Source organism: Triticum aestivum, chromosome 6B (assembly GCF_018294505.1).
Source record: "Triticum aestivum cultivar Chinese Spring chromosome 6B, IWGSC CS RefSeq v2.1, whole genome shotgun sequence".
In the NCBI taxonomy this organism is placed as follows: domain Eukaryota; kingdom Viridiplantae; phylum Streptophyta; class Magnoliopsida; order Poales; family Poaceae; genus Triticum; species Triticum aestivum.
Window position 1 is genome coordinate 574,637,968 of NC_057810.1, and position 23,842 is coordinate 574,661,809.

General features: G+C 46.7%; 4 protein-coding genes across 5 annotated transcripts; 1 reads left to right on the forward strand and 3 right to left on the reverse strand.

Moving 5' to 3' along the window:
* The first annotated feature begins 484 nt into the window (after positions 1-484).
* Positions 485-1,495, forward strand: LOC123134460 (uncharacterized). Its single transcript, XM_044553713.1, has one exon. The coding sequence runs from the start codon at positions 641-643 to the stop codon at positions 1,262-1,264; it is 624 nt and encodes a 207-aa protein (XP_044409648.1). The 5' UTR covers positions 485-640; the 3' UTR covers positions 1,265-1,495.
* A 260-nt stretch (positions 1,496-1,755) lies between these two features.
* LOC123138106 (eukaryotic translation initiation factor 5) lies at positions 1,756-5,148 on the reverse strand. Of its 2 annotated transcripts, none has more exons than XM_044558012.1 (2): positions 4,938-5,148; positions 1,756-3,669 (listed from the first exon to the last, which is right to left on the reverse strand). In XM_044558012.1, the coding sequence occupies exon 2, from the start codon at positions 3,356-3,358 to the stop codon at positions 2,012-2,014; it is 1,347 nt and encodes a 448-aa protein (XP_044413947.1). In that variant the 5' UTR covers positions 3,359-3,669; positions 4,938-5,148; the 3' UTR covers positions 1,756-2,011. The 2 variants fall into 2 exon arrangements, with proteins under 2 accessions (XP_044413947.1, XP_044413948.1); XM_044558013.1 differs by having other exon boundaries at positions 1,756-3,666; positions 4,938-5,142.
* A 1,232-nt stretch (positions 5,149-6,380) lies between these two features.
* On the reverse strand, positions 6,381-8,518 carry LOC123138107 (uncharacterized). The gene is made up of 3 exons (XM_044558014.1): positions 8,144-8,518; positions 7,065-7,186; positions 6,381-6,977 (listed from the first exon to the last, which is right to left on the reverse strand). The coding sequence occupies exons 1-3, from the start codon at positions 8,277-8,279 to the stop codon at positions 6,651-6,653; spliced, it is 585 nt and encodes a 194-aa protein (XP_044413949.1). The 5' UTR covers positions 8,280-8,518; the 3' UTR covers positions 6,381-6,650.
* A 4,713-nt stretch (positions 8,519-13,231) lies between these two features.
* Positions 13,232-20,515, reverse strand: LOC123138108 (serine protease SPPA, chloroplastic). The gene is made up of 13 exons (XM_044558015.1): positions 20,031-20,515; positions 19,492-19,675; positions 19,267-19,404; positions 18,756-18,926; positions 18,581-18,684; positions 17,757-17,824; positions 16,631-16,797; positions 16,252-16,321; positions 16,013-16,167; positions 15,652-15,757; positions 14,299-14,386; positions 14,084-14,227; positions 13,232-13,675 (listed from the first exon to the last, which is right to left on the reverse strand). Exons 1-13 carry the CDS (start codon positions 20,382-20,384, stop codon positions 13,442-13,444), a joined length of 1,983 nt encoding a protein of 660 aa, XP_044413950.1. The 5' UTR covers positions 20,385-20,515; the 3' UTR covers positions 13,232-13,441.
* Positions 20,516-23,842: the final 3,327 nt, after the last annotated feature.

Consider the following 23,842-nt stretch of genomic DNA (forward strand, 5'->3'; position numbering starts at 1 on the left):
CGGAAATTTCTGGTAGGAACCCTAGAAGAAGGCAAGAGCAACTCTGCCCGAAAACGATGACCTGACCATGTCTCATACGTTCTATACTCGGTAGAGGAACCGGGCCATGTTTACAGTATTGCTCTTTCAAGCCACACACTAGTAGTATAGATGTACACACCTTTGACAATTCACCCGGACATGGCTGTCACTGTTACCCAACCACCGTGTCCCTGAATGGCCTCAGCACCTGGTGCTGGTGATGTGCTACAAAGCGGCGCCTCATTCCACCTTTTTCATTTTGATCTCGGCGAACAAATGGGCAGCCTTTTGGAGGCACATTTTCCAAAAGCTGGAGCCATAATAAAACAACGTTGCATGATGCCCATCAAGACCCCTGCTAATCTGATCCCAGTCTCGGTCCCAATCCCATGTCGTTATGTAGGAGTACTACTATGTGCAAGCTAAGCTAACGCTCTGCTTCAGTATATCCAAGAAGCACCACGCAGCAGAAAAGGCAACTTCGACGACGTGGGTCCTGTAGCTGCACATCTCCACTATAAATCTGCCCTCTCGCCTCCATAATCACAGGCCATCCGCTCTCTTCTCCGTTCCGTTCCACAGCTAGCTAGCTAGCTCGAGTGACCGAGCACGAGCAAGCATGTACCCGGCCGAGCTCGCCAGCGTCCCGTACCTGTCGGCTGCGACTGCGACCGCCGCCTTCAGGCCTCATTACCAGGTAGCTCCAGATGACTTCCTCTTCCAGTACAACGGCGGCGGCCTCCTGGTTCCTCAGGCGACGTCGCCCCCCTGCTCCTCGTACCAGCAGCACGACGTCGTCGGCCAGCTGCTCCACGAGGCCGCCGGCGGCGGGCTCCTCCTCCCGTTCGGGGCCAGGTCGTCCAACTCGGACGAGTCGGACGAGTACCACCACCACCACCAGGCGGCGCACTGCAGCAGCAGCCTCGCGGAGGAGCGGCGGCGGCGGCGGATGGTGTCCAACCGGGAGTCGGCGCGGCGGTCGCGCATGAGGAAGCAGAAGCAGCTGAGCGAGCTGTGGGCGCAGGTGGTGCACCTCCGCGGCGCCAACCGCCAGCTGCTCGACCAGCTCAACCGCGTCATCAGGGACTGCGACCGCGTGCTGCGCGACAACTCCGGCCTCAGGGCCGAGCAGGCCGAGCTGCGGGAGCGGCTCGAGAAGCTGCCTGCTGTGCCAGTGGCCGTGGCCGTCGAGGAAGCGGGACAAGTTGAGCTTGCTGCTGCCCAGGGTGATATGATCGACTAGATGATCAATGTTATTATATGGGAACTTGAATTACCATTTTTGTACCTCTGCTCTGCTCTATGTGGGACGCCATTGTTAGCATGTACGTATTCTTTTAGACATACCAGTGTTGGCATGTAGTAGTTCCAAATAAGAAAATGTTGGCATGTAGTGCTGAGTTGTCCAGTTTTGCCATGTACTCATGTACTATAACAAAAAATGAGAGCATGAAGTATTTCATGTAGTACTATATATCTTCAAAAATCACAACTGAGTGATCAATTTAAGTTTAAAAACTCGTCACAGAAATACAAGCAGAATCTATCTAGGTGATTTTGATGAGAGCGATGTAATTGCACAATCAACATTAGCTGATAAAATGAAGGCAGCGCTGTGACTGGAAAATCAACATTACCTGTCTAATGTACCATGAGATTTCTGGATAAGCAAAAGATTCAAGCATGCAACTCAATAACGCATATAACAAAAAATTAGAACAAATCTACCAAAACTTGATATAACAGCATCTCACATATTATATATTCAAACGTAGTTTCAATGAAAGATGACCAGAAAACAAACAGGCACACCAGATGCAACGGACCAGACATATAGTCGTTCGTTTAACTGACTCAATACAGAAATAACCAAAAACTCAATGGTGCAAACAACAGGCAAATACGGAAAGTTGAAAGACAACGACTGACACTTATAACACTCATCAAAGACACTCGGTAGTAGGGTGGTAGGGAATCGCAGCACTGCCTCTCACTCGTCGTCGTCAGATTCGGCGCTCTGGAGCCACTCCACGACCGGCTTGGCGTTCTTCACGACCTGGGAGTTCTTGCCGGCAGCAACAGCTTCATTGTACCACTGGACAATAGTTTCTTCCTCGAGGACGTCTCCATCATAGAGGGCCTTCAGGACGACGGGGACTTCCTTCAGGGCTTCAGCACTGCACTTGCCACAGAACGCCTCGATAGCCTGGAGCAGGAGCATCTGGGACCCTTCATCAGGCACCGCGGCGGAAAGGTACTTCTTGTTCTTCACCACTTCCTTCGCGAACCCCTTGCCCATGCCATGGAAGAGTGCCTCAAAGAGAGCATGCATCACGTCCTTGGGAGGTAGGGCTGAGGAGGCGAGGACACCCTTGAGCTGAGCTGCAGTGGCAGCATTGCCCAAGTTGGCCTTGATCTCTTCAACCAGTTCGTCATAAGGAGTGGTCTTGGGCCCAGTCTGGTTGCCATTGGAATTATCTTCAGCCTTTGGTGTCCCATTGGAACTGCCCTCTTTGTGCAGGGCCTGTTTCTTCTTCTTCTCCGTCTCCTCGGTGGCAAGCATAACCATTTCAGCAGTTGCTGCACTCAGCTGCTCCTCCATGCGTTTTCTCGCGGCTTCCGCTGACGTGTCAGTCTGCCACTCCACATCGTCATCGTCATCATCATCTGCAGCAGCTGCAAGGTCGGCACCTTGACTGTGAGTTGGTGAGGTTGCATGTTCTTCATCAGAACCTCCCCCAGCAGCCTTTTTCTTTGTATCCTTGGAAGAAGCACCTTTCTTCTTTGCATCCTTTTTGAGTTTCTTCATCTCCTCATCAGCAGCTTCACCTTCTTTCATCCGCTCCTTCTCAGCTCTTCGCATAGCTTTCTTGTCTTTGCCTCCCTTCTTCTGTTCTGGCGGGTTCTTCAGGATGAATGTAGTGAGTTTGTCCCTCATGTCAACATCAGAGAGGAAGCCACAGGCAGCACATTTCAGAGTTATCATCTCTTTCTTGGAGATGAGGACCTCAGTCTCAGGATTGCCACAGCCATAACACTGCACATACTTCTTGATGAAGTTCTCAAGAAGGCCAGCCAGCTTTGAAGTATCATGAGCACCATTGACCAAGGCGATTCCTGTCTTCTCATCAAATTTTGATTGTGCTCCAAGCTCACATCCAAAGTACTTGGTGGTGTAGGAAGCGGGCCTGGCAAGTGCTTTTGCTATATCAACCATGTTCACAATATTTGTCTTGATGCCATTACCACGGCCTTCTATTTTTGTCAACATTCTGGGCATCTTGTACCTGTAGAAGGCATCATCCTTGTTTGAAGCACCAATGTTTTGCAGCGCCATCTTGACTCAAGCTTTCTGCAGCAGGTACTATCAGATGTAGAAAATTCCAGAAGTGAGAGTAGCTGCTGGTCCTTGAAGAAAACTGAGCTGGCTTTGAGCACTGGCGGTGGCAAGTGAATTCTCAGAACCAGAGATCCTAATAGGCTCTTGATGCATGCAGGGGAGCACAAACTTGTGCCTTTTTCTCGTTGAACGAGAATACTCTCCCAGCAATCCAACTGATCCCAAATAAACCGATGCTTGTTCAGACATAAAAGAAGCTTCACCTTCTAGGCCCTCCACTTTGTCAGATTGCAGCAATACAGAGGCTGCTACATTGATTAAACAAGTCAAAGATCAGATATTGCTGATTCTTCATGTAAGATGAAATTACAAGAAACTAACTGAATTAAAAATTACACCATCATCGCGGAAAGGGGATTAGAGTATCACACAGTATCAATTCATGGGTCAGTTGCTGGCAGAATTGTAGAAAGGAGACTACTAAATCTCTTAATGATAAAATCAGGAGCCCCATATAAACAGTCTAAACAGCACATGTGTGACCAACATCAACAAAGTCAGGTTGTCCTAAGAGGCTAAGATATTTGTATCAACTGGCATAGCTCCATGCAAATTACAGAATTAGTACATCAAAAACAAAAATAACCAGCATGTTGCCAACAGTCTAGACAGCACAGCATGACCAACACCAACAAAGTCAAGTTGTCCAAAGAGGGTAAGATATTTGAATGTTCAATGCAAATTACACAAAAACAACCAGCAAGTTCACAAGGGATGGTGAAGATGAGTAGACTAAACTTTTGGGGCAACTCCTGTTCAGGTGTCCAAACGACAGCAGAGGTCTACTCTAGTTTTAGGGCACACAGCCATTTACTCTTGATCACGTGCTATGTCAAGGCATAATGACAAACTCATATTTGATTATTACAAGTACTGACACTGAATATCATATCTCAAGGAGATGGATCAGAAATATTGTGCATGCAACATTAGTATACAAAGCTGATAGGGAAACTTATAATGAAGATAGCAGTCTAGAACAGAGAAACAAAGATCACAATATCTACACCTTTTAAGTGCCCACCAACAATATAAGTAACTGGTGTACACAGCTGAAGTACAAACTGACTAGGGACAATCTCTACTATTGCATGCAGACACAGCTGAAGTACAAACTGACAACAAAATAAACAGAGCAATCGCACACGTTACATTCATCTAACCTTGCCTCACGATATTACCCAAAACTTGATGTATCAGTTGGTGCTCTAGCAACTAAAAAGACGAAATCAAGAACAGAGATGCACCTAAATATGTATCTCATAACTAGCATATGATGAACCCGCAACAGAGAAACTGATACACAAAGCACAGACTATTCTGGAACATCGAAATATGGATACTGATCCGATATGTGAAGTCACAAACCACTAGGCATATGCCTCCATCAATCAGTGCACACAGAACAGGATTGTAAATTTGTGATGCCCATCCACCCACAAACATGGCGTTCGCTAGAGTTTTATACTTGGATCCTATCTATCTACTTGTGTATCTGCGTCGCACGCTAGCTTACCAACAAAACAAGATCGGAGGGGAGGCGGCCGGCGGATCTGGGAGGCGGCGGGACGAGATAGGCGGATCCGGATGGAACGGACGGAGCGTCGGGCGGCGAGGGGTCCGGCGGGGCGGGGCGGGGCGGCGGGAGGAGGTCGCGCCGCCTCGGTTGGGAGAGAGCTGCGCGTCCAGTCGGGTTCGGGGTAGGGATTGGGATTGTGGGGGAGACCTGAAGGGGAGCCCGGTATTTATACGGGTGGCACGCGGGCCGTAATTTGCAGGAAAACCTGTGGGCTGGCTCGTAATCGCCGGAGTGGAAAAGATCCAGAAGCACCCTCCTTCGGTCCGCCCAGCTGTCAGCGTGATTTGGGGTATAATCAATGTTTTCGAGTCGATGAGTCGACGGGTCGCTCGGGGAGGGCGACTTTAGACTAGTCGTGACTAGTCTAGACTCACGGTCGACGAGTCGACATGGCGACGAGTCAACGCGAGTTAAGCAGCAGGCAGTCAGGGGAGGAGCACAAGTGCACAGCAGCAGCAGCAACCAGGGGAGGAGGGGAGGAGCACACCACCAGCAGCAGTAACCAGGGCCAACTGAGAGATGGGCCACTAGTTATGCACTTCCCTGTGGCCCAAAAGCCCATCTAGTAGCTATATACTCCTCCTGTGACCTAATCCACCATCCACACTCCCTCCTCCCTCACCACAGCCGCCACACATTCTGCTGCCACTCTCTTGGCCACCAGTCCACCACTCCTCTCAGCGATGGATCTCTCAACTCCCCCGCAGCAGCTCTCTTGCCACCGCTCCTCCTCCCAGCCTGCTCCTCTTGCCGCTTCAGCTTCAGCAGCAGCAGCAGCGCGGCGGCAAGGGCGCAGCAGCAGCAGCGAGGCAGCACAGCAGCAGCAGCAGCACGGCGGCGGGAGAGTGCTCCAGATCCAGCGCTGCCTCGAGTCGTTCGACCCAAAAACCGCGACTAGTCGTGACTAGTCGAGACTAGTCGCGTGAGTCGCTCGACTCATCCCAGGAGTCGAGTCGAGAGGCTGAGTCGGCCCTGGAACTGCGACTCGTCGACTAGTCGACGACTAGTCGCGACTAGTCGAGCGACTCGAAATCCATGGGTATAATAACAAACTTGCTTAAGAAATAGGGTTTGGTTTGGTGTGGCAGCGTTTATTCAGTTGTTTCAGTTAGCGTTAGGTTTAGCCTGACAGCGTTTCTTCGGTTGCTTCTTCTTTTTCTTTCTCATCATCAAGCCACCATCAAGTTGATCACAATAAACTAATTGTATGTTCAATGACAACCACTTTCAGACAGTAGGGGAATATTTCAAATCCCAGAAAAAATGACATGAAACCAAATGGATAATTCATCAAGGAACTTCAACCGCAAGAAAAAAAATCAAGGAATTTGGCATGTATACAGGTTGAAAGGGTCCAAAAAGTCTGCGACTGAGTCGAACTGAATGAAACAAACTTTTTGGACGACGAAACGAGTGAGTGTTTGACAAAGGATAACTACACAAGCAAGCTCAAACTTTATTCCACTAATTGTGATACATAAAATGTTACAACCAGGCACCAGCACCAGCACAAGAGTGCTCTTTCAGAGTGACAAGACTAAAATACAGACCTCGTGCAATCACAGAAAATGGCATCCAAAGCCAATACAGGAAGGCCCGATAATGCCATAATAGACTGCCTGCAAGCAATATGAACATCTCTGATCGTTCTTACTTCTTGGAAGGAATAAGGTAATTGAGGAAGGGTTCTGCCTTCGGGGCAATAGATTTCACATCATCAAAAGAGGCCATTTCAAAATCTTCATACTCAAAGCCAGGGGCACAGGTGCAGCCAGCAAGGGAGTAGTGCTTCTCGGGGTCTCGCTTCCGAGAGTTCACAAGATGGCTGCCATCGGATGCAAACGACTCAACATCCAACGTAGGGAAAGATCCAAACCACACATTTGGTGGCACGGTGTACTGGGGGCGCTGCCCAGCATCTAGGTGCGGACCAATTACGGTGAGGTCAATGTGGCCATCGTCGTGTAGCTCAAATACCTAGCAAACAGAGAATAGTTGTATTAGCTATATTCAAAATGGCAATCTCAATACCCATATAAAGGCAAGCGTGCAACTGTCACCAACCGTGAGAGGCTCTCCCTTGTAGAAATGCCAGGTTTCAGCGCAAGGAATACGATGCAGATGTGAAACACTCCCTGAAGGAAGCAAGAAATAGATAGCAGTGCTCACAGCACGACCGACCTTGTCTGCAGCATACATAAAGAAGGTATTAGAGGTATTTCCATGGCAGCTTGACGATATGTTCACCTGCCCTCCACTTCTATAATGTAAGCCATACACCAGCACTCAAGACTAAAACAGAGGGAAAGCAGAAGTAAACATTTCCAATCAAGAAGCATCAATATGTTTCCCGGTTAACTATCAGAACAGTATAAGGCAGACAGCCATCGACAGGTACAAATCCAAACATGGAGTTACTAAATTAGCAGAAAGATAAATAGTTCGCACTAAATTTGCCTTTTGTGGAGCATATCAAAAAGCAGCGAGTTCCTATCAAGAATGTTTGCAGTAACTGTAACTGTTCTGGCAGCGATCACAGCATAATATTTTTGTTAGAAAAATCAACTATCCTTATGCAGCCATCCCGCGACATCTTATGATATCCATTTACAGGTTCCAGTAGGCAGTAGAAGCAGAGGAAGTACAGTAGTGCAATCTTCCTAAAAGCAATAATGCCTGATGTATGTAACAACAGTAGTACACAGTGGCATAGCAAAATGTATTCCGTGCCTGATGTATGTAACAGCAGTAGCACAAAGTTATACTAACTAGTGGTATATCTAACACATCATGTTACCCCCAGGCCACAATCCCCTGGCTAACACCGCTGGTTTCTGCGCACTCAATGATCCAGACACAATGGTGAGTTTTACTATCTGAATTCCCACTTGCCAGAATATGCTACTCTACCATCTAAGGTCTGCAAGGTGTCTTCTGCACACGCTAAGACGAAGAACAAGCAGAAACCCCGATTGAATTGGGCCCAATCCAATCGGCGCATCGCACCGCACACTGCTACACCTTTATGTTTTATCTTTCTGAACGGAAATACTCCGTACTAAGCATCCCGCTCCATCCGATGAGAGAGGGGTCAGATCAGATGAAACAGACGAGAAATGGGCGGGCATGAGCATATATGTTACACTGCGGCGGGAGCTGGGCGGTGCTGAGGGAGACGGAGGAGTCGCGGAAGGTCTCGGCGTAGAAGCCGCCCTCCGGGTGCGGCTTCAGATCCAGCAGCGCCGCTACCTCCGTGGCCGTCATCTCGCAGGAGCCCATCTCCTCTGGATCGACCGGCGGGGCTCCTCTCGCTGTCCGCTTCGAGGTTCCTGGCTTCTGGTGGCGAAGGCGAAGTAATCTAGGGATCGTTGAGCGGAGCCGCCGGTGATTGATTGGGCTGATTGTTTATCCGGCTGGAACGTGGGAGGTGCGCTGCACTGCGCCGGGGAGCGGCTGCGGGGGTTGGTGGTGGTCAAGGTTCCCCTGTGCCGGTCAGCCGATTTCGATACCCTACGTTCGTAAATGTCATCCTCCTTAGCAAACGTTCACTAAATAAGAGGTTTTTATAAATCCTTATTTGTTTATTGGGCACCTGTTAACTCAACATAGCATTCCCTTCTTATTATTAAACTTAGGACTTGGATCGAGCTTTTCGGGGTGGCACGGTACGGTCCAAAGCACTACACGGTGCGAAGTAAAACCGGTCGTACTTGGATCGGGTTGGCATGGTTGGATCCAAAATCTTCATAAGTGTGTGTTTTGATTATTAGGGAAACTTGTCTAATATAGGAATGTCCTTGTAAATAAAAAATAGGGCTTTTGTTTAGGTTTTTGATCCGGTTTCCCTTATAAACTGGATCAGCCAAAGCTTAAGGGGGTGACTCTTGGCTTTGGCAGCTTTTTGAGCAATATATTCAGGTGGAAATCCTCTCCCCCGGTGACCGTTCAAAAAAAATCTTGATTTAAAATGATAAAGTGTAATATTTAGGGGTTGTTTGGTTCCGTGACACGAATTGCCACACTTCAACTTAGGTAAGTTTGACCAACTTAGATGTGTGTTTGGTTCTAGCCACAACTAAGATAAAAAAAGTTATGAGCAGTAAGCCCCACATGTCATAGAAACAAAAAGTGTGATAAGATTCCCTAAAACAAGCCAAAGTGTGGTTAAAAATTTGAGCATCTCAAATATGTCAAGTGTGACAATATATGACAAAGATAATCATGATTTTAACAGGTCCTTATTTACTAGGTCGTGCTTGGGCTGGCCCAGCCCCACGAGTGCACGACGGGCCATTGGGTCATGCTTGGGCCTCCCCTTGGCAAGTAGCACGACATGGTAAGTATTTTTTTTTGTTGAGAAACACGACAAGGTAAGTAAACCGTGCCAGACTGGACTCATTTTTCAGAGTATTTAACAAAAAACTACCACAATTCATGGAACCGTGCCTATAAACTATCACTTTACAAATTTGTGCGAAAAACTACTATTTTTTCACTAATCTTTGACTAAAAACTACCATGTATAAAAAGTGTCCGATTCAACTTGTTTAAACTCAATTATGACGAGTTGGCCCACACGTCAGTATAGAAAAAGCAATCAGCCCCCCAGCTCGCCCATCTCGCCGGGAAGGCACAGGCACGCCGGCAGCCCCCACACGCTCCAATGCGAGCAAGATGGCCGGCGGCGGAGACACTACCGCACTAGCTGCTTGTGTACGGTGTACCCAACACCGTCGGAGTTGCCAGGCTAGCTAGCCATGGCCATGCACTACTGCTGCTCGTTGCGGTCGGAGCTGCCACTTGCCAGGCCAAGCTGCGTAGCGGCCCTGCTGGCCTCGCTACATGCTGCCGCGAACCGCGTCGCACCTGCTCGCCTCGTCCGTGCAGCGGTGACGCGCCGCCGCTGGCCGCCATGCTCTGCCGTGAGCCGCTGGTCGCCGCATGTACCCCGCAGGCTTCGTCGACTGCGTCGGGGGGACCTCTCCCCCTGCGACGACCTTGCCGACCTCGCCGGCGCCGCCAGCGTTTCCCGCCTCTGGTGCAGGTTCGGACCACCTCCCCCTCTTTCTCGCACGCGCTCCCTGGTGGCTGCCGCGCCCCGCAAGTCTCGCCGCCTGCGCGTGCCGAGCTCACCGCATGTGCCCGCTGGTCGCCAGGTGGGGAAATCAGTCGATGAGAGAGAGGGAAGGGGAAAAAGCAGGAGGTACGCACGCCGCCGGCGACGACGTCAGATGGCAGGAGGATGGAAGGTTTGGCGCCAGCCGCTCCGGCCACACCAGCTCCGTCATGAACTCAGAGGAGGCACGCGGGTCACCGGAGAAAGAGATCGAGGCGGCGGTGGTCTTCACCGGAGAAGGAGGCGGAGGACCCGATTGCTTTTTTGAAGAAAAACTAGGGACCCGATTGCATTTTTAGCCCGTTTATGTGTGGGGTCGGGCAGTCAGATTTGCGTTTAACCCAGGCAAAGCGAGCAGTTTTCACATTTGGTAGTTTTTTGTCACGGATTAATAAAAAAGTGGTAGTTTTCGGGACAAAATCGTAAAGTGGTAGTTTTCTGTCACGTTACCGCGAATTGTGGTAGTTTTTGGTTAAATACTCCATTTTTCATGGCCCAAAGCACGATGAATTTGGGTTGGGAATTTGGCATGGCACGACTCAAGTCCCAGGTTTACTTCTGATATCCTACTGGGGCAGAGGAAAGTCGGGCCCACATGCGCCATCATATTCACATCACTATTTATATTTATCTAACATAAAGGGATCTTGAAGGACCGAGAGCCGCATTTCTCTACTCTTATAAAAAATTGAGTTGATGATGATGGTGTGCCTGCCATCTTACAATATAGACCGTCCGATCTATATCTGACGGATAGAAAGCAAACTATGGCAATTTTGCAAAAAGATACCCGCACCTCTCCCCATATTTGCAGATAAGGCCTTCCCGCGTTCATCCTTATCTCCCACAACCTCATTGTTGAGCAATTAAAAAAGGAAGCATATGGAACAATCTGGCATGGGGGCCACTATTGGCGTCGTCCATCCCTATGCCTCCGCTCAGTCCGACCACCAATCACCACCACGTCCTCCTCCTCACCTTATCTCTCTTTCTCGAGATATCATTAGTTTTTACACATGGGATTACTTCCGCATGGGTCAATCACAACAGGTGTTTTATAAAAAATGCATCTTGATATTCCGTGCAATGCACGGACATCTTGCTAGTTAGATATAAAAGTCATGGTACTACACACGCAAAGACTAAATAGAGAGAAACAAATAACAACACGGTCCTTAAAATTTATGAGAAGAAGCTTAAATCATGGATATATAATGCAATTTGGTCATGACATTAAGCTCCAGTGTAGGACCGAACCCATTGTCACCAAGAACAACACCACTTGGGATGATGAGTTCACCACAAGACCACCACCAGCATTTGGCTATAGGAAAAATGTGGACACCTAGATGAAATCATATTGTCTCCTATTAGGCCTTCATGCCACGAGGAAGAGAATGGGAAAACATTGTAATCAGACACCGAACCTCCAACAAATCGCTTTTTAACCAGAACATTCATCGGCGAGGTCGCTGAGACAAGTAGTTAACTACTAAAGACTGATGCTCTCTGAGAGGAAGAAGGATTCGATGGTCGTCGTAGCTCCTCCACGAGCACAACTGAAGATGAGCCCCATGAACGAAATGATCTGTTACTCAATGAAGATTGGACCTCGCCCCATCGCATTTCCCTCTACCTCCACCATGACTGCTTGAAGAGGACATAAGGGGCAAGACCGGCGAGCTTATTATGAACATGTCGGCATTGAGTTCCCCTCGTATATGATTATCACCATTGGAGCACCGGCAACACAAAGATCGCAACCGCGTCGGGCCTTCTCGGGTGACTCTCAGCGAGAAGGGCGGGAGAGATGAGAGTTCATGTAGCTACATTTATAACATTACTCTGATGTAGACCTCAAAAAAACATGGCATGTTGTGTCTAGCCGATTGATGCTACTTAGCTAGAAAACCAAAAAAAATAAGAATTGTTACTGCAGGTTGCCGGGCAAACCCGAAAAGGTAACAAGAAACACGCACCAATATTACCTTTAGGTACATTCAATGCTTTGCCACCAAGCAAAGAAGCTACATGGAGAGGTATGTTTTGAGTAAAACAAAGCGAGACAAATAAATAAACCACATAAAATCAATGGGTTGTAAAACGAATGAGTATTTTATGATGCATTATTTTTTTACAAAAAGGGGTTGGCCCTAGCCTCTGCATAATCATGATGCACACAACCATGATGCATTATGGCTAAGTGTTTCTTATTTGAGAAAATGCAAAAGCTAGTACAAATTCTAATACCGCCACACCCTGCAGATACAACGCGACACCCTAGAAGCTAGGCATGCAACTTCAAAAAAACAACAGGCATGCAACAAACATATTTAGGACGCAATATGAGTAGATTGGTAAAATAAATTAAGTTTTTCTTAAGCACCAGTGCTTATCTCTATATGAGGGGTGCCTAATTAAGCATCTCCCCTCTAAAAATAAAACTGATGCTTCAGAAAAACTGGTTTATCTTTGTAAGCACCTTGCATTGTGAAGCATTTTGCATTGTACAAGGCCTTACCATGCTCACTATGGCTGGATATGGTTGGGCGCTTTGCGATGAGGAATTAACGGAGCACATATGTGCACACACACCTGTGAAGATGCAAAGCAATGGTTGTTCTACACGCATCAGACATTTAGCCAAGGACCTTTATTTTTTCTGGAAAAAAGGCAAGATGCTTAACCTGTATGGTTATGGATGGCTACAAGACCTTTATTTTTTCTGGAAAAAAGGCAAGATGCTTAACCTGTATGGTTATGGATGGCTACAAGACCAAGTTGAGTTTTTTTTTTTTACTTTACTGGTTGTCTTAACTTTGTAAAAACGTGGAAGCTGTACTCAACATTCTACAAATACAATCCAGAAGCTAGGGCCGGTTAGGACTTAGGACCCAGACTTCAGAATTTTACAAACTGTAGTCATTTGTAACTGCGAAAAATCACTGAAGCTCCTTGCAATGCTTTACTGGGTCTCCTCCATCCATAACAGATCCTCTTGGGATTTGCAAGTCCTACAAGCCCTTCAATTATGAGAACCAACTAGAATATGAAAATGGTGTAACATACATATATGTCAGCAACAAAGAGCAAAAGGCTATCAGGTGGGGCAAGATCAAGCAAACACGAGAGAACTTAACATTCCTCGCATTTTCAGTATGTCGGTTACAGGTTACAAAGCTTGCATATGCATCAATACAAGCATGACTCGGTACCAAATGTATTGTATTCTACCTGAATTTAGGTAGGGTGGGTGTCTATTTCCATGTCACTTCTGTCTTCTCCTATCTACAGCTTTTCGTAAACTTTAGCTATTCACTGGCGATCAACCGAAATAATTTGTGATTTCTTTTACGAGCAAGAAGAGCTGATTTTCTCCTGGCATGTTTTCCAATCTTTCGAACAAGATGCCATCCATTCTAGCTTGGACACCATTTAAGGAGGTGACATCCTGTAGCACCCCCTTCACAACCCTGTCAACTCCAAGAATTGAACCCCCGATGCCTGATAAGATCTCCGGTAGCGTCGGCGAGGCCTTTGAGATCTCAACTAGCCGGACCTGCATTATTCAGCACACAATCAGAATGCAGTTATTCAGCACACAATCAGAATGCAGGTGGTGAACTCTAAATCGTGTACTTCCACTCAAAGCCACACTATGAATACTGCAGCTTGCAACATATGTCGACAAGCGAATTTCCAAAACTAGGAAAGCAGGATCAACTTGGAATCCCAGGTGAAACAGATGAATGAACACTGCTGCTTGAAGGGCACCTCCCTTGATTACTTCATCAGAATGTCAAGCATTGAGAAGGCAATAGCTACAATCCTATAATCAAAGAATTGAATGTAATTCTGTTGCTGTCCAATACATTCTTAGACTCTAACTACATGCACAGATATATACTTATGCATGCATGGCAGACGTTTTGTTCATTAAGTACTTTTTGTTTATAGAAGAACCAACCTTCTTATCCTGTGGTATCTTAGCTCTCTGTTTTGCAATAGCAAGCGCCTGTGAGAATCCACCTAGCGAATCAACCAACCCTCTTGAAGCTGCATCTTGGCCGCTCCAAACTCGACCTTGTGCAACAGTCTCCATCTGGTCAATCTGGTGGAGGAAAGAACTCAGCACATGCTCCAAGAAATATGAGCTGCTCAGTATCAGAGAATAATTCTTACACTCATTGAGCGTGACATGGCTGCTTTATCTCGAAACGATGCGTAAGCATTTTGCGCGGACTTCTCAAAAAGTTCTGCCTCGTCTGGTCTGTGGAAATATATCACATTCTTTAAACACGAAATTATCCATATGATAGCTGTTATGACTTATGAGCAGGGCTTGTAGTATTGCATGGACCAAAAAGGCAAAATAGACAGTACAAGGAGTCAAAGACACACACACAGACCCTATGCCAATAGAGCAATACCAGAATACCTTAAGACCAGTTAAGCATGAAGCAGCCAGGTGGCAACTCAGACAGCATATTTAACAAATAAAAACAAGAATTAAAAGAGAAAAGGGGGAAACAAAAAAATTAGATGAAAAATAATAAATCAGAAAATTTGAAGAGTTAGGAAGTATTCTACAAAAAATGGGGAAATTCACAAATAATTTATATATTTAATAAAAAACAATAAATACAGCGGATAACAGTCGAAACCGTCATAGTTAGCCTTGATGTTGCTTTCTTTGTATGCCTCTGCACTTCTTTTCGGATTTTCCTTCTTCACGAGTTTTCTCAAATTTTCTAGGTTTTTCACAATATGTTTTTTGTCCCCACCCTCTAGACTTTATGGCTGTTCCTATTTCTTCTCTACATTTCACTTTTTTTTCTTTTTATTCTTCTTAATTCCGTTTTTGAGAAATTTATGTGTTGAATATGCTACTGGGCTGCCATGTGTGAGAAAGCCACCGCCATGTCATCCAAAACCAAGGATTCAAGAGTTGAGGGGCATGGTTGTCCGGTATTGGAGTCTACCATCTAGGGGGACTATATCTGAATTAGGCCTAGAGTTGAGGGTAGGAAATTGGCTTCATGCTTTCTTTCTAAGAAAGAATGCTTTTAAAAGAAACAGAGAATAGATGGTCCTGGACTTACGGTTATTGGCAAAATCAAATATGTCATAGGCTATTAAATATCACAGCTATTTACAAACCATAGCAGACCTAATAAACCACATTATAAGAGTCGGCATTTGCTGTTGTATGATTAAAACGAATAATTCGATGATGAAAAAATAAACAAAAAATACTGAAAGGGTACAATCTGCTTGATTTATGATGAAATCACGTGATAAATTAATATCCCACTTGTCTATTAAACGCAAACACGTTGAACCATTGTAAACTATAGCACCAGTCCAAATTTCCAGTGCACGGCTTCCATACTATTCTTAACTTGACTTGACCCTGACGGTATCAGACTCTTTTTGTAACAATCTGGTAAAGGTCGCTGGATCCTGTGGGCTCCTCAAATTTACTTCTATTTTTATTTTCCTAATATACTGCAACAAATGAAGTGCCAATATTACCTTAAAAGGCGTTGATCAGCGGCATTAAGCTCTGCATATCTACCCCTAGATAGAATTTCTTTGTTGAAGTCAATCCTCTCATACAGCTTTTGAAGGATAAATTTTCCTGTTATTCCAATACAGAAATAGTAAGCTCAGAAACAAACACTCAACGACAACCAAATTCACTATCCAAACTGAGATCGAGTAGAATAGATGCAAGCCCAAAGTTGAGACTGTTGCAAGAGAACATAGAATTTGCACTGGAAGACCTGTTACTAGTCTTAGCAAGCGCAAATAGAAGGTACTCCCTCCGTAAACTAATATAAGAGCGTTTAGAAACGCTCTTATATTAGTTTACAGATGGAGTAATAAGGATCACCTGTAATAACTCCAATTGATCCTGTTAGAGTAAGTTTCTCAGCAACAATAACTGGCGCAGCCATTGCCATGTAGTATCCACCACTTGCAGCAACATCAGACATGGAAGCTACCACAGGCTTGGACTCAGCCAGGAGTCGAATTTCCCTCCACATCCTAGTTAAAATAAGAATAATCAATACATAACTGAAACTCTGCTGCTGCTTCTGCAGCCTAAATGAAACCTGGGGCAGAACTTACAGATCAGAAGCAAGAGCATCACCACCAGGGCTGTCTATACGGAGGATAACAGCTTTATACTTTTCTGACTCTGGAAAGGGTAAGAGACTTGTACATTAAAATTAGATGAAATTATTCTGTTAGAGAACCTATAAACTATGACAGAAGTTTGCATTATATGTGTACTTATATAAGCTACACCAACTGCTTCTACAGTCTGTGCTCACTGCATGAAACAGAGAAAGCTCATCTCATCTAAAAATATAAATAAATTAGGGAACTGAATCCAGTTTAAAAAATGTTCAGATATATTTTATATTTTTTCTACCCAGTACAAACGTATACATCAAATTTGCATCTGAGACACCAATTGATTGCTGAGGTAACATATCATAATTACCTCTAACAGTACGTATCTTCTTGATTAACTGCTCGGCAATAATGCCCGAACTAGAAACACTCAGGCCACTGCGAGTTCGTGTTATGCTTCCAGATGCTCTGATTACTGCAATTAAGTCTCCTCCTCCTCCTATCCCAAGAGTTGATTTTCTTACACGTGAATATTTACTGGCAGTTCAGACCAATGTCAGTTCAGTAAATAAAACAAGGAGTTTATATGTGTTGACTTTTCAGATTAATCAAGCAACATCAAATAATACCAAACAATTGAAGTGTGCAAAAGAACTGAGCAAACACCTCATAGTATAGGATAGAAAAATTGCAACATTTTAGGATAAAGAACACACACACTGACAGTCCACAAAACAAAGCTTAACTGGCCCTACCTGACACCAACTAAGGGATATGATCCAAGTCATCTTTTCAGTTAGGAAAATTATCTTTTCTTTTAAAGACAGGGTTATCATCTAGCATATCCCTTAAGTAAATTAGAGGTAAGGCGGAACCCTTTACTCCTCCCCCCCTGTAATGTGGTAGCGGTACCACTGCTCTTTCGCTGGGCCACAGGAGTTCAGGGCCACGCCTGTTGACCTCGACAACTACCCTACATGCTCCAATCCTTCCATAATATCCCAGCCCATAAAAAATGTTATTCACAATCATGCACTCTGCTCATATCAACAAAGAAGAACCAGAGATTGTAGGTTCCACTGGCTATTGTATAGTTTCCGATAAAACTGCTGATCCAGTTTGGCCTGTTCAGCCTAGAGATGGAGAGAACAACTATCTATGGCTATTTTCCAAAAATGTGTATATCAGTGTATATGTGTAGGTTTGAAGCATCTATATGTAATTGGTCATGCCTAAGTGGAGCGAGGCCAGGGTTAATTTGGTCATTTCTCACTTCACAAAAAGCAATAGAGATGGAAATGGCTGAAAATTGATGGTGGTGGCAAAAACATAACAATTGATGGAAGAGTGCCATTTTAAGAAATAGCTGAAAAGCAATGGCACAGTTAAAGTTCCAGAGTCGACTAGTGCTATTGTTATAAATTTATCAGAAATCGTTAACTTGGCTGGCTTCCAGTTTGCACCCAGTTCTCCAGAACAATGAATATCTAAATTACCTGTAGTCAATCATACGCAGGCTTTTCTTGTCATTCTGTCCTACTCTCTCTTTCAGCATTGTCATTACCTATTGAATAAGACAACACCAACAAAAACAATAGCAGACAAATAAAAATAAATAAAGTAAATAATTCAGTATTCTAGTTCAAATAAACAACACATTATGTAAAATTTCATGTCTAATTTGCCAGTTTGACAAGTCGCATATCCTGAACATTTCGACATTTCAATAACGAAACTCCAACTAAGCTTGACTGGTTGAGTCAGCAATTAACATATCAAGTACATAAGTATATGTTGTAGGAAGATTTGATGTTTCCTTGTTGTGGACACTTACCTCAACTAGGACCCTAGAGTTCCCTTTCTAACTAAATCGAAGAGTCTCGTATAGATATGACTTGCTTGTGCACTAATAATGGCCAAGGATCTCACTATTTTACACACCTATAATATAAATAGAGAGACATCACTTTACATTCCTAATATAGATTACGTATCATGCCTCTGGGACTAAATTTGTGTCTCGTGTCTTTTATTTCTTGTTCTTGGGTGCTTCTTTGATGCATAACATTTCTACTAGTTGAACCTCTGCCTACTCTAGAGCCCCAAAACAAAGAGACTAAAAAGTTTTGGTGTTTACATAATATTGATGATATGGAAGAAAAAGAGGAAATAAGGATCGTTAAAGTTAAAACATCACTTGTATTCCTAATACTAATCACCATGGGTTGGGCAGAAGATGCAGTAACAACTAACTTAACTCAATTTAGTCTTGTGCAATTTACTTGCCAACTCAGTGATCAGCTAAGGAGGGAATCTGTACCTGATCATCATACAATAGATCTGTTATCCAACCTTCTTTCTTAAGTCTCTCGACCTGATAGACTCCTGAGTTGACAAATTCCTCAATTTCTTCTTTTTTCTTCCCTAGAAAAAAAAATCTGTAATGATGATGTTTCAATTAAATATGTGAAAGTGAAACAGATCTATTTAATTACCATGTGTGGAAGACACTGTATCTAGCCAGTTTCCATAGATATTATCAAGCAGTGCACCCAGCATCTCCTTAACTTCATTTGACATGCTCTTCCGCCCAAGTTGGTCTCCAGCACTTTTGTAGCGACCAATTCGTTGAATTTCTGGCTGTACTCCAACTTTCTCAAGCACACCTTGCAAATCGAATTAAAAAGTGCTAGAGTGTTAGCTACGAGAAAAGAACGTAGATGCATTCAGATTGTCTCATTTTGTGGACAAATATCACAATGGGCAAGACCAAGCTCATAAAACTTGGTTCAATGAGAAGCTAAACTAATAGAAATGCATCAAACGTTATAATAGAATGAAGGATATTTGCTGCAAAAATAGCAAAATACTTCTGCAGTTCTGTCGCACTATAACAAGTGTAATTTTGAAACAGGCTTGACGATCAGCAGAAAATAACGCCTACTTGATCATGGTGCACTTGACCAATAACCAGAGGTATCATGTTATCGCTGTACATGCAGTTACCTCTGAGAAATGTCTGCTGAATGGTTAGACCATACAAAGCAACATAAGCACTTGGCGGTGCATACAGCTCAGCACATGCACTAGCAAGGTAGTATTCTTTCTCCCCTCCGACGGGCATGTATCCGACAACAAATTTACCTACAAAAATATGCAACACTTTGTCATAATATGACAGGCATGAACATAAGGTAAGACACTACCAAATTCAGCATAGCTTGTGATTACCAGATTTCTTGAAATCCACAATGTGCCTTCTGATCTCCTCCGCCTTTCCCCATCCACAGCTCAGCGGCTCTATGTGCAGGTAAATCCCTGATATCCGTGGGTCATATGCTGCCTTCTCGAAATTCTCGCAGATTTGCGGCAGTGAAAGGCCTGACGAGAAGCGGGTCTTCAACTGATCGGATATCTGCAACCACGGAAACACACCATCGAAATCCAAACGCACAGAATACAGTATGAAGACTAACAAATGTTCGAACAAAGTCCAAACATATCTCGATTCCAAAATGACCAAATACAGTGGAAGGTGCGTGTGAGTGAACGGAACACACGCCAATCCACCCACCCACGCAAGCATGCGCACACGGCGTGTGCCAGGATCTGCAACAGCAACAGTAAATTTGCTACTGCAATACAAATATCAGGGCGTCCGCTAAGATGATAAGGCTCCCATAATGCGCGAGATGAGCAAGTCGTATTACTAAGAATGGTACTCCTGAGTAGCAAAATCAGCAAGCGCGCGGTGCCGAAGAGCAGCGCACCTCGCCCCGGAGCGTCATGGTGAGGACGCTGCCCTTGCGGACGCGCTTCCACGGCGGGGCGACGAGCATCTTGAGCTTGACCGCGAGCTGGGTGCCCCAGCCGAGCTCCTCCACCACGAACGCCGGCGCCGCGGGCAGCGGCTCCTGGGCCTCGCCCGCGGCCAGAGGCGCCTCCTCCTGCTTGGTGGCCCCTGAAGACGACTCGACGGCGCGGACCGGCACGCGGAGGAGCGATGGGAGGTGGCGGCGGGAGAGGCGGGGGAAGGACGCGGAGCGGGAGGAGGTGGCGGCGGCGGCGGCGGAGAGGCTGGACCGGTGGTAAGGCGCCGAGCGGAGCACGAGCAGCCTCGCCATTGCTCGGGAGGCTCCCCGAAGCTTCGGGGAGGAAGGAAGGAAGGAAGGGCGGGGTGGGCTGGGGGAGAGCCGCGCCCCTCGTCGCGGCGTCGGGGATGATGGGTGGAGTGGTGGGAGGGAATGGAAGCGGGCGGGCACGGAGAGGGGGGAGATGGCGCTGGGGGTCAAGTGTGGTGGACCGGGTCCAGGAGGGATCGTGGGGTCGGGAGCGGAGCGGAGGAGGTGGCCGGCTCGGGGCGATAGGTGTGGGGCGGCTCACTTGGCGCCACGTTGGGCGCGTGAGACGCAGAGTATGGGCACTTTTCTCAACTCTGTTGGAATATCTCGACGAAGGCTCAGTTGGAATTTCATCAGTTTTTTCTCTTCAGTTCCTTCTTTGTACCCCTTAAGAAAAAAAGTTCCTTTTTTGCGTTTCTCTACTCCTATAAAAAAGGGAAACGTTTCGAACCGGCGAGCCGGCCGAACTTTCGGCCGGTCTCGGCATTATACTCGTGCACAGCAAGCGCACGCCACATGCGTCACGGGACACCACCCACGTCCTTATCCACACCGCTCTTTCTCTCATCCACACAAATTCTCCAGCACCCATCCTCTCCGCTCGCGCAACACCTGCCTCACCTTGCAGCTCACGCATCTCCTGTCTCACCTCTCGCTCGCGCCGCCGGATACTAGCTCCGGCGAGCCCTACCACCGGAGGACTTCTCTCTACTACAATTTCTCCCTCTCTGACGAGGCCTCCCCTTTCAGTTCCCCGACGACCCCTCGCGCCCAGGGATAGACCACGCCCGACGGACGGTGGAGCTACCGCTGGACACACCAGGAGCTTCATCCGGCCATGCCGGGGGCTGCAACCGATGGACGGAGGAGCTACAACCGGCCACGCCGGAGCTGCAACCGGCCACACTGGAGCTGCAACCTGTGGACGGAGGAAGCTACAATCGGGGCTGCGATGGGGGCGGCACACGGTGCTACATCCGGCGATGTTTCAATCGGCAGGGCAATCTGCTACAACCGATGGAGATTTTTGCTACCACCGCGCGATGGGAAAATCTGCTACAACCAAACGGCGGCAACTCCGTGGAGCTGCATCTGTGATGCAAAAAAGCTACAACCGACACTTCATTTTGCTGGAAGTCGAGGCCACGAGCGTTAGCGCATCGGAGCTGCATCCACCACGGAAAATGCTACAACAGGCTTTTTTTTGCTGGAAGCTGTCGACAAGGCGGAGCTGCATCCATTGCAAAAAAAGCTACAACCGGCATGTTTTTATGCTGGAACCAGCTTCAACGTCGAACAGCCACTCGACGTCGGCAGAGTTGCTACCATGGGGAAGCTCGGGATGGCCAGCGAGCGCGGGCGGCTGGGGCGACGAGCATGAATGGCCAGCGGGCGCGGGCGTCTAGGGCGACGAGCACTGGCGGCGACATGGCTAGACAAGCGCGAGCAGCCAACGATGAGCGGGACGACGACGAGCTGCTGGTCAACGCTATTGCGAGATGTGAAGGGGAAGGTGCATCCAATGGGTACAGATGGACCAATCTAACGGACGTGCAGCAACCGGCCGAAATTGGGCCGGTCGACCGACGCCTATCATTCCCCTAAAAAAATGAGTTGGTGATGATGGTGCCTGCCTTCGTGCCATCTGCACCATCTGATTTGAATCGTACGACTGAGACTGAGACGAGTTGTCCCCGTCTCCCCGAGCGTCTCACTTGTACGATTTGCAAAAAACACCCTGCGTGTAGTATGCAATTGCAGAGAATATATCCAGAATACAACAACGCACAATGTGATGTTCTTGTTTCTTCCTCTCTCCCAAAAGAAGTAGAAGCTTAAGAAGATAGCGGTTCCCTCCTGGAACCGCTTGAGACAGGCGATCAGGAGGCGACGCATCTGCCTCCAACCACACCGACCTCCAAGTCGCTACCGCCGGTCCCTGCCTCCTTTATCTGCCGCTCCGGCGGCCGGAGGGGGTGGGGACCCGTTGCTTCGGCATAGGTCTGTAGTTAGGGTTGGCCTAGTGTTTCCTTGAGGCGTTGTTTTCATGGAGGTGGTGGCGCCGCGTCGAAATAATTTGCCTCTGCTCTTCCTCCATCTCGTCATCGCTGCAACGGGTGGCGTCGGGGGGCAGGTGGCCCGGTCGTCTCGCCGATCTCTGGATCCGACGAAGTTCGTGTCTGGTGGTCGGTCGATGGCGCTCTCACGGGTGTCGGCTGTGTCGGCTGTTGTAGTTGTGTTTACTGTCTTGCAGTTGGGTGCATGGATGATGGCAAGCGGCGATGTTCCTCTTCTTCAACTACATCAGATGAAGTTGATGGCGTCGAGATTTGGTGACCACGGGGAAGATCCCCGGCCTACGTGCCACAAAGACTCGGTCTCGTCGATTGTGGTGACCCGCTTCAACGGCTCAAAAAGCATCTTTGTATGCGATGGTGCTCTCGTAGATCTTGGTATGGCGGTTGTTCTCATCTTTTTTTGGCGTTGCCATGGTGGCGACGGAGGACGTTTGTGGACTATGTTTCAGTGATGCACGAGTTTCTGCAAGGGTGGAATAGTAGTTTCACGTCTTGTGGAATTCTTTGTGCAAAGTTGCTTGACAAGCATTTGTGTCTCGTATGGTAACTATGTATGGTAACTATATGTGTAATATTTGTAAACAGTTTGTCTAATGAAATATATGGTTGCTTCAAAAAAAAGAAGTAGAAGCTTCGAGTACCCTCCCAAATTCTTGCCGCCGGACCCTCCCCTCTCTTTCCTGGTGAATGCAGGATTTGAGTTGGGGTAAGGATCCCTGTGCTTGTATCTTTGTGGTTGTAATCAGGGTCTTGATCCATTGGATTTGGCTTCAAGACTGCTCGGTATCTCCTAAATCTAACCGTGCAGGTCGTCGAAGATAGAGATGGTAGTGGTGGTTGTTGCCATATCCGAGTCTGCTCAAGTAAGTTAGCCCGTTTTCTATGTTGGCGTTGATCCCCTTTTGTGTGTTCTTGGTTCTCAATCTTCAACGTGCCTTTTTTAGGACCTTGAGAAGAGGTGTCTAGAGGGGGGGTGATTAGACACTAAGTACCAAAGTTGCAGTTTTTAACCTTTTTAAGTTTAAGTGGAGTTTAGGCACAAGTTTAACATTCACAATATATAGCAAGCAAGCATGCAAAGAGTATATGAGCAGCGGAAAGTAAAGCATGCAACTTGCAAGAATGTAAAGGGAAGGGTTTTGGAGGATTCAAACACAATTGGAGACACGGATGTTTTTGGCGTGGTTCCGATAGGTGGTGCTATCGTACATCCACGTTGATGGAGACTTCAACCCATGAAGAGTAACGGTTGCGCGAGTCCACGGAGGGCTCCACCCACGAAGGGTCCACGAAGAAGCAACCTTGTCTATCCCACCATGGCCGTCGCCCACAAAGGACTTGCCTCACTAGCGGTAGATCTTCACGAAGTAGGCGATCTCCTTG

Excerpts from the sequence above, each read along its gene's own strand:
- LOC123138106 (XM_044558012.1), bottom strand. The coding sequence starts at position 3,358 with ATGGCGCTGCAAAACATTGGTGCTTCAAACAAGGATGATGCCTTCTAC.
- LOC123134460 (XM_044553713.1), top strand. The coding sequence starts at position 641 with ATGTACCCGGCCGAGCTCGCCAGCGTCCCGTACCTGTCGGCTGCGACT.
- LOC123138108 (XM_044558015.1), bottom strand. The coding sequence starts at position 20,384 with ATGGCGAGGCTGCTCGTGCTCCGCTCGGCGCCTTACCACCGGTCCAGC. Across the intron at positions 14,387-15,651 it reads GCTGATCAACGCCTTTTAAG|ACCAGACGAGGCAGAACTTT; the intron begins GTAATATTGGCA and ends ATATTTCCACAG. Across the intron at positions 14,228-14,298 it reads CCATGTCACGCTCAATGAGT|ATTGACCAGATGGAGACTGT; the intron begins GTAAGAATTATT and ends TTCCTCCACCAG.
- LOC123138107 (XM_044558014.1), bottom strand. The coding sequence starts at position 8,279 with ATGGGCTCCTGCGAGATGACGGCCACGGAGGTAGCGGCGCTGCTGGAT. Across the intron at positions 7,187-8,143 it reads CGCCCAGCTCCCGCCGCAGT|ACAAGGTCGGTCGTGCTGTG; the intron begins GTAACATATATG and ends TGTATGCTGCAG. Across the intron at positions 6,978-7,064 it reads ACAAGGGAGAGCCTCTCACG|GTATTTGAGCTACACGACGA; the intron begins GTTGGTGACAGT and ends TCTGTTTGCTAG.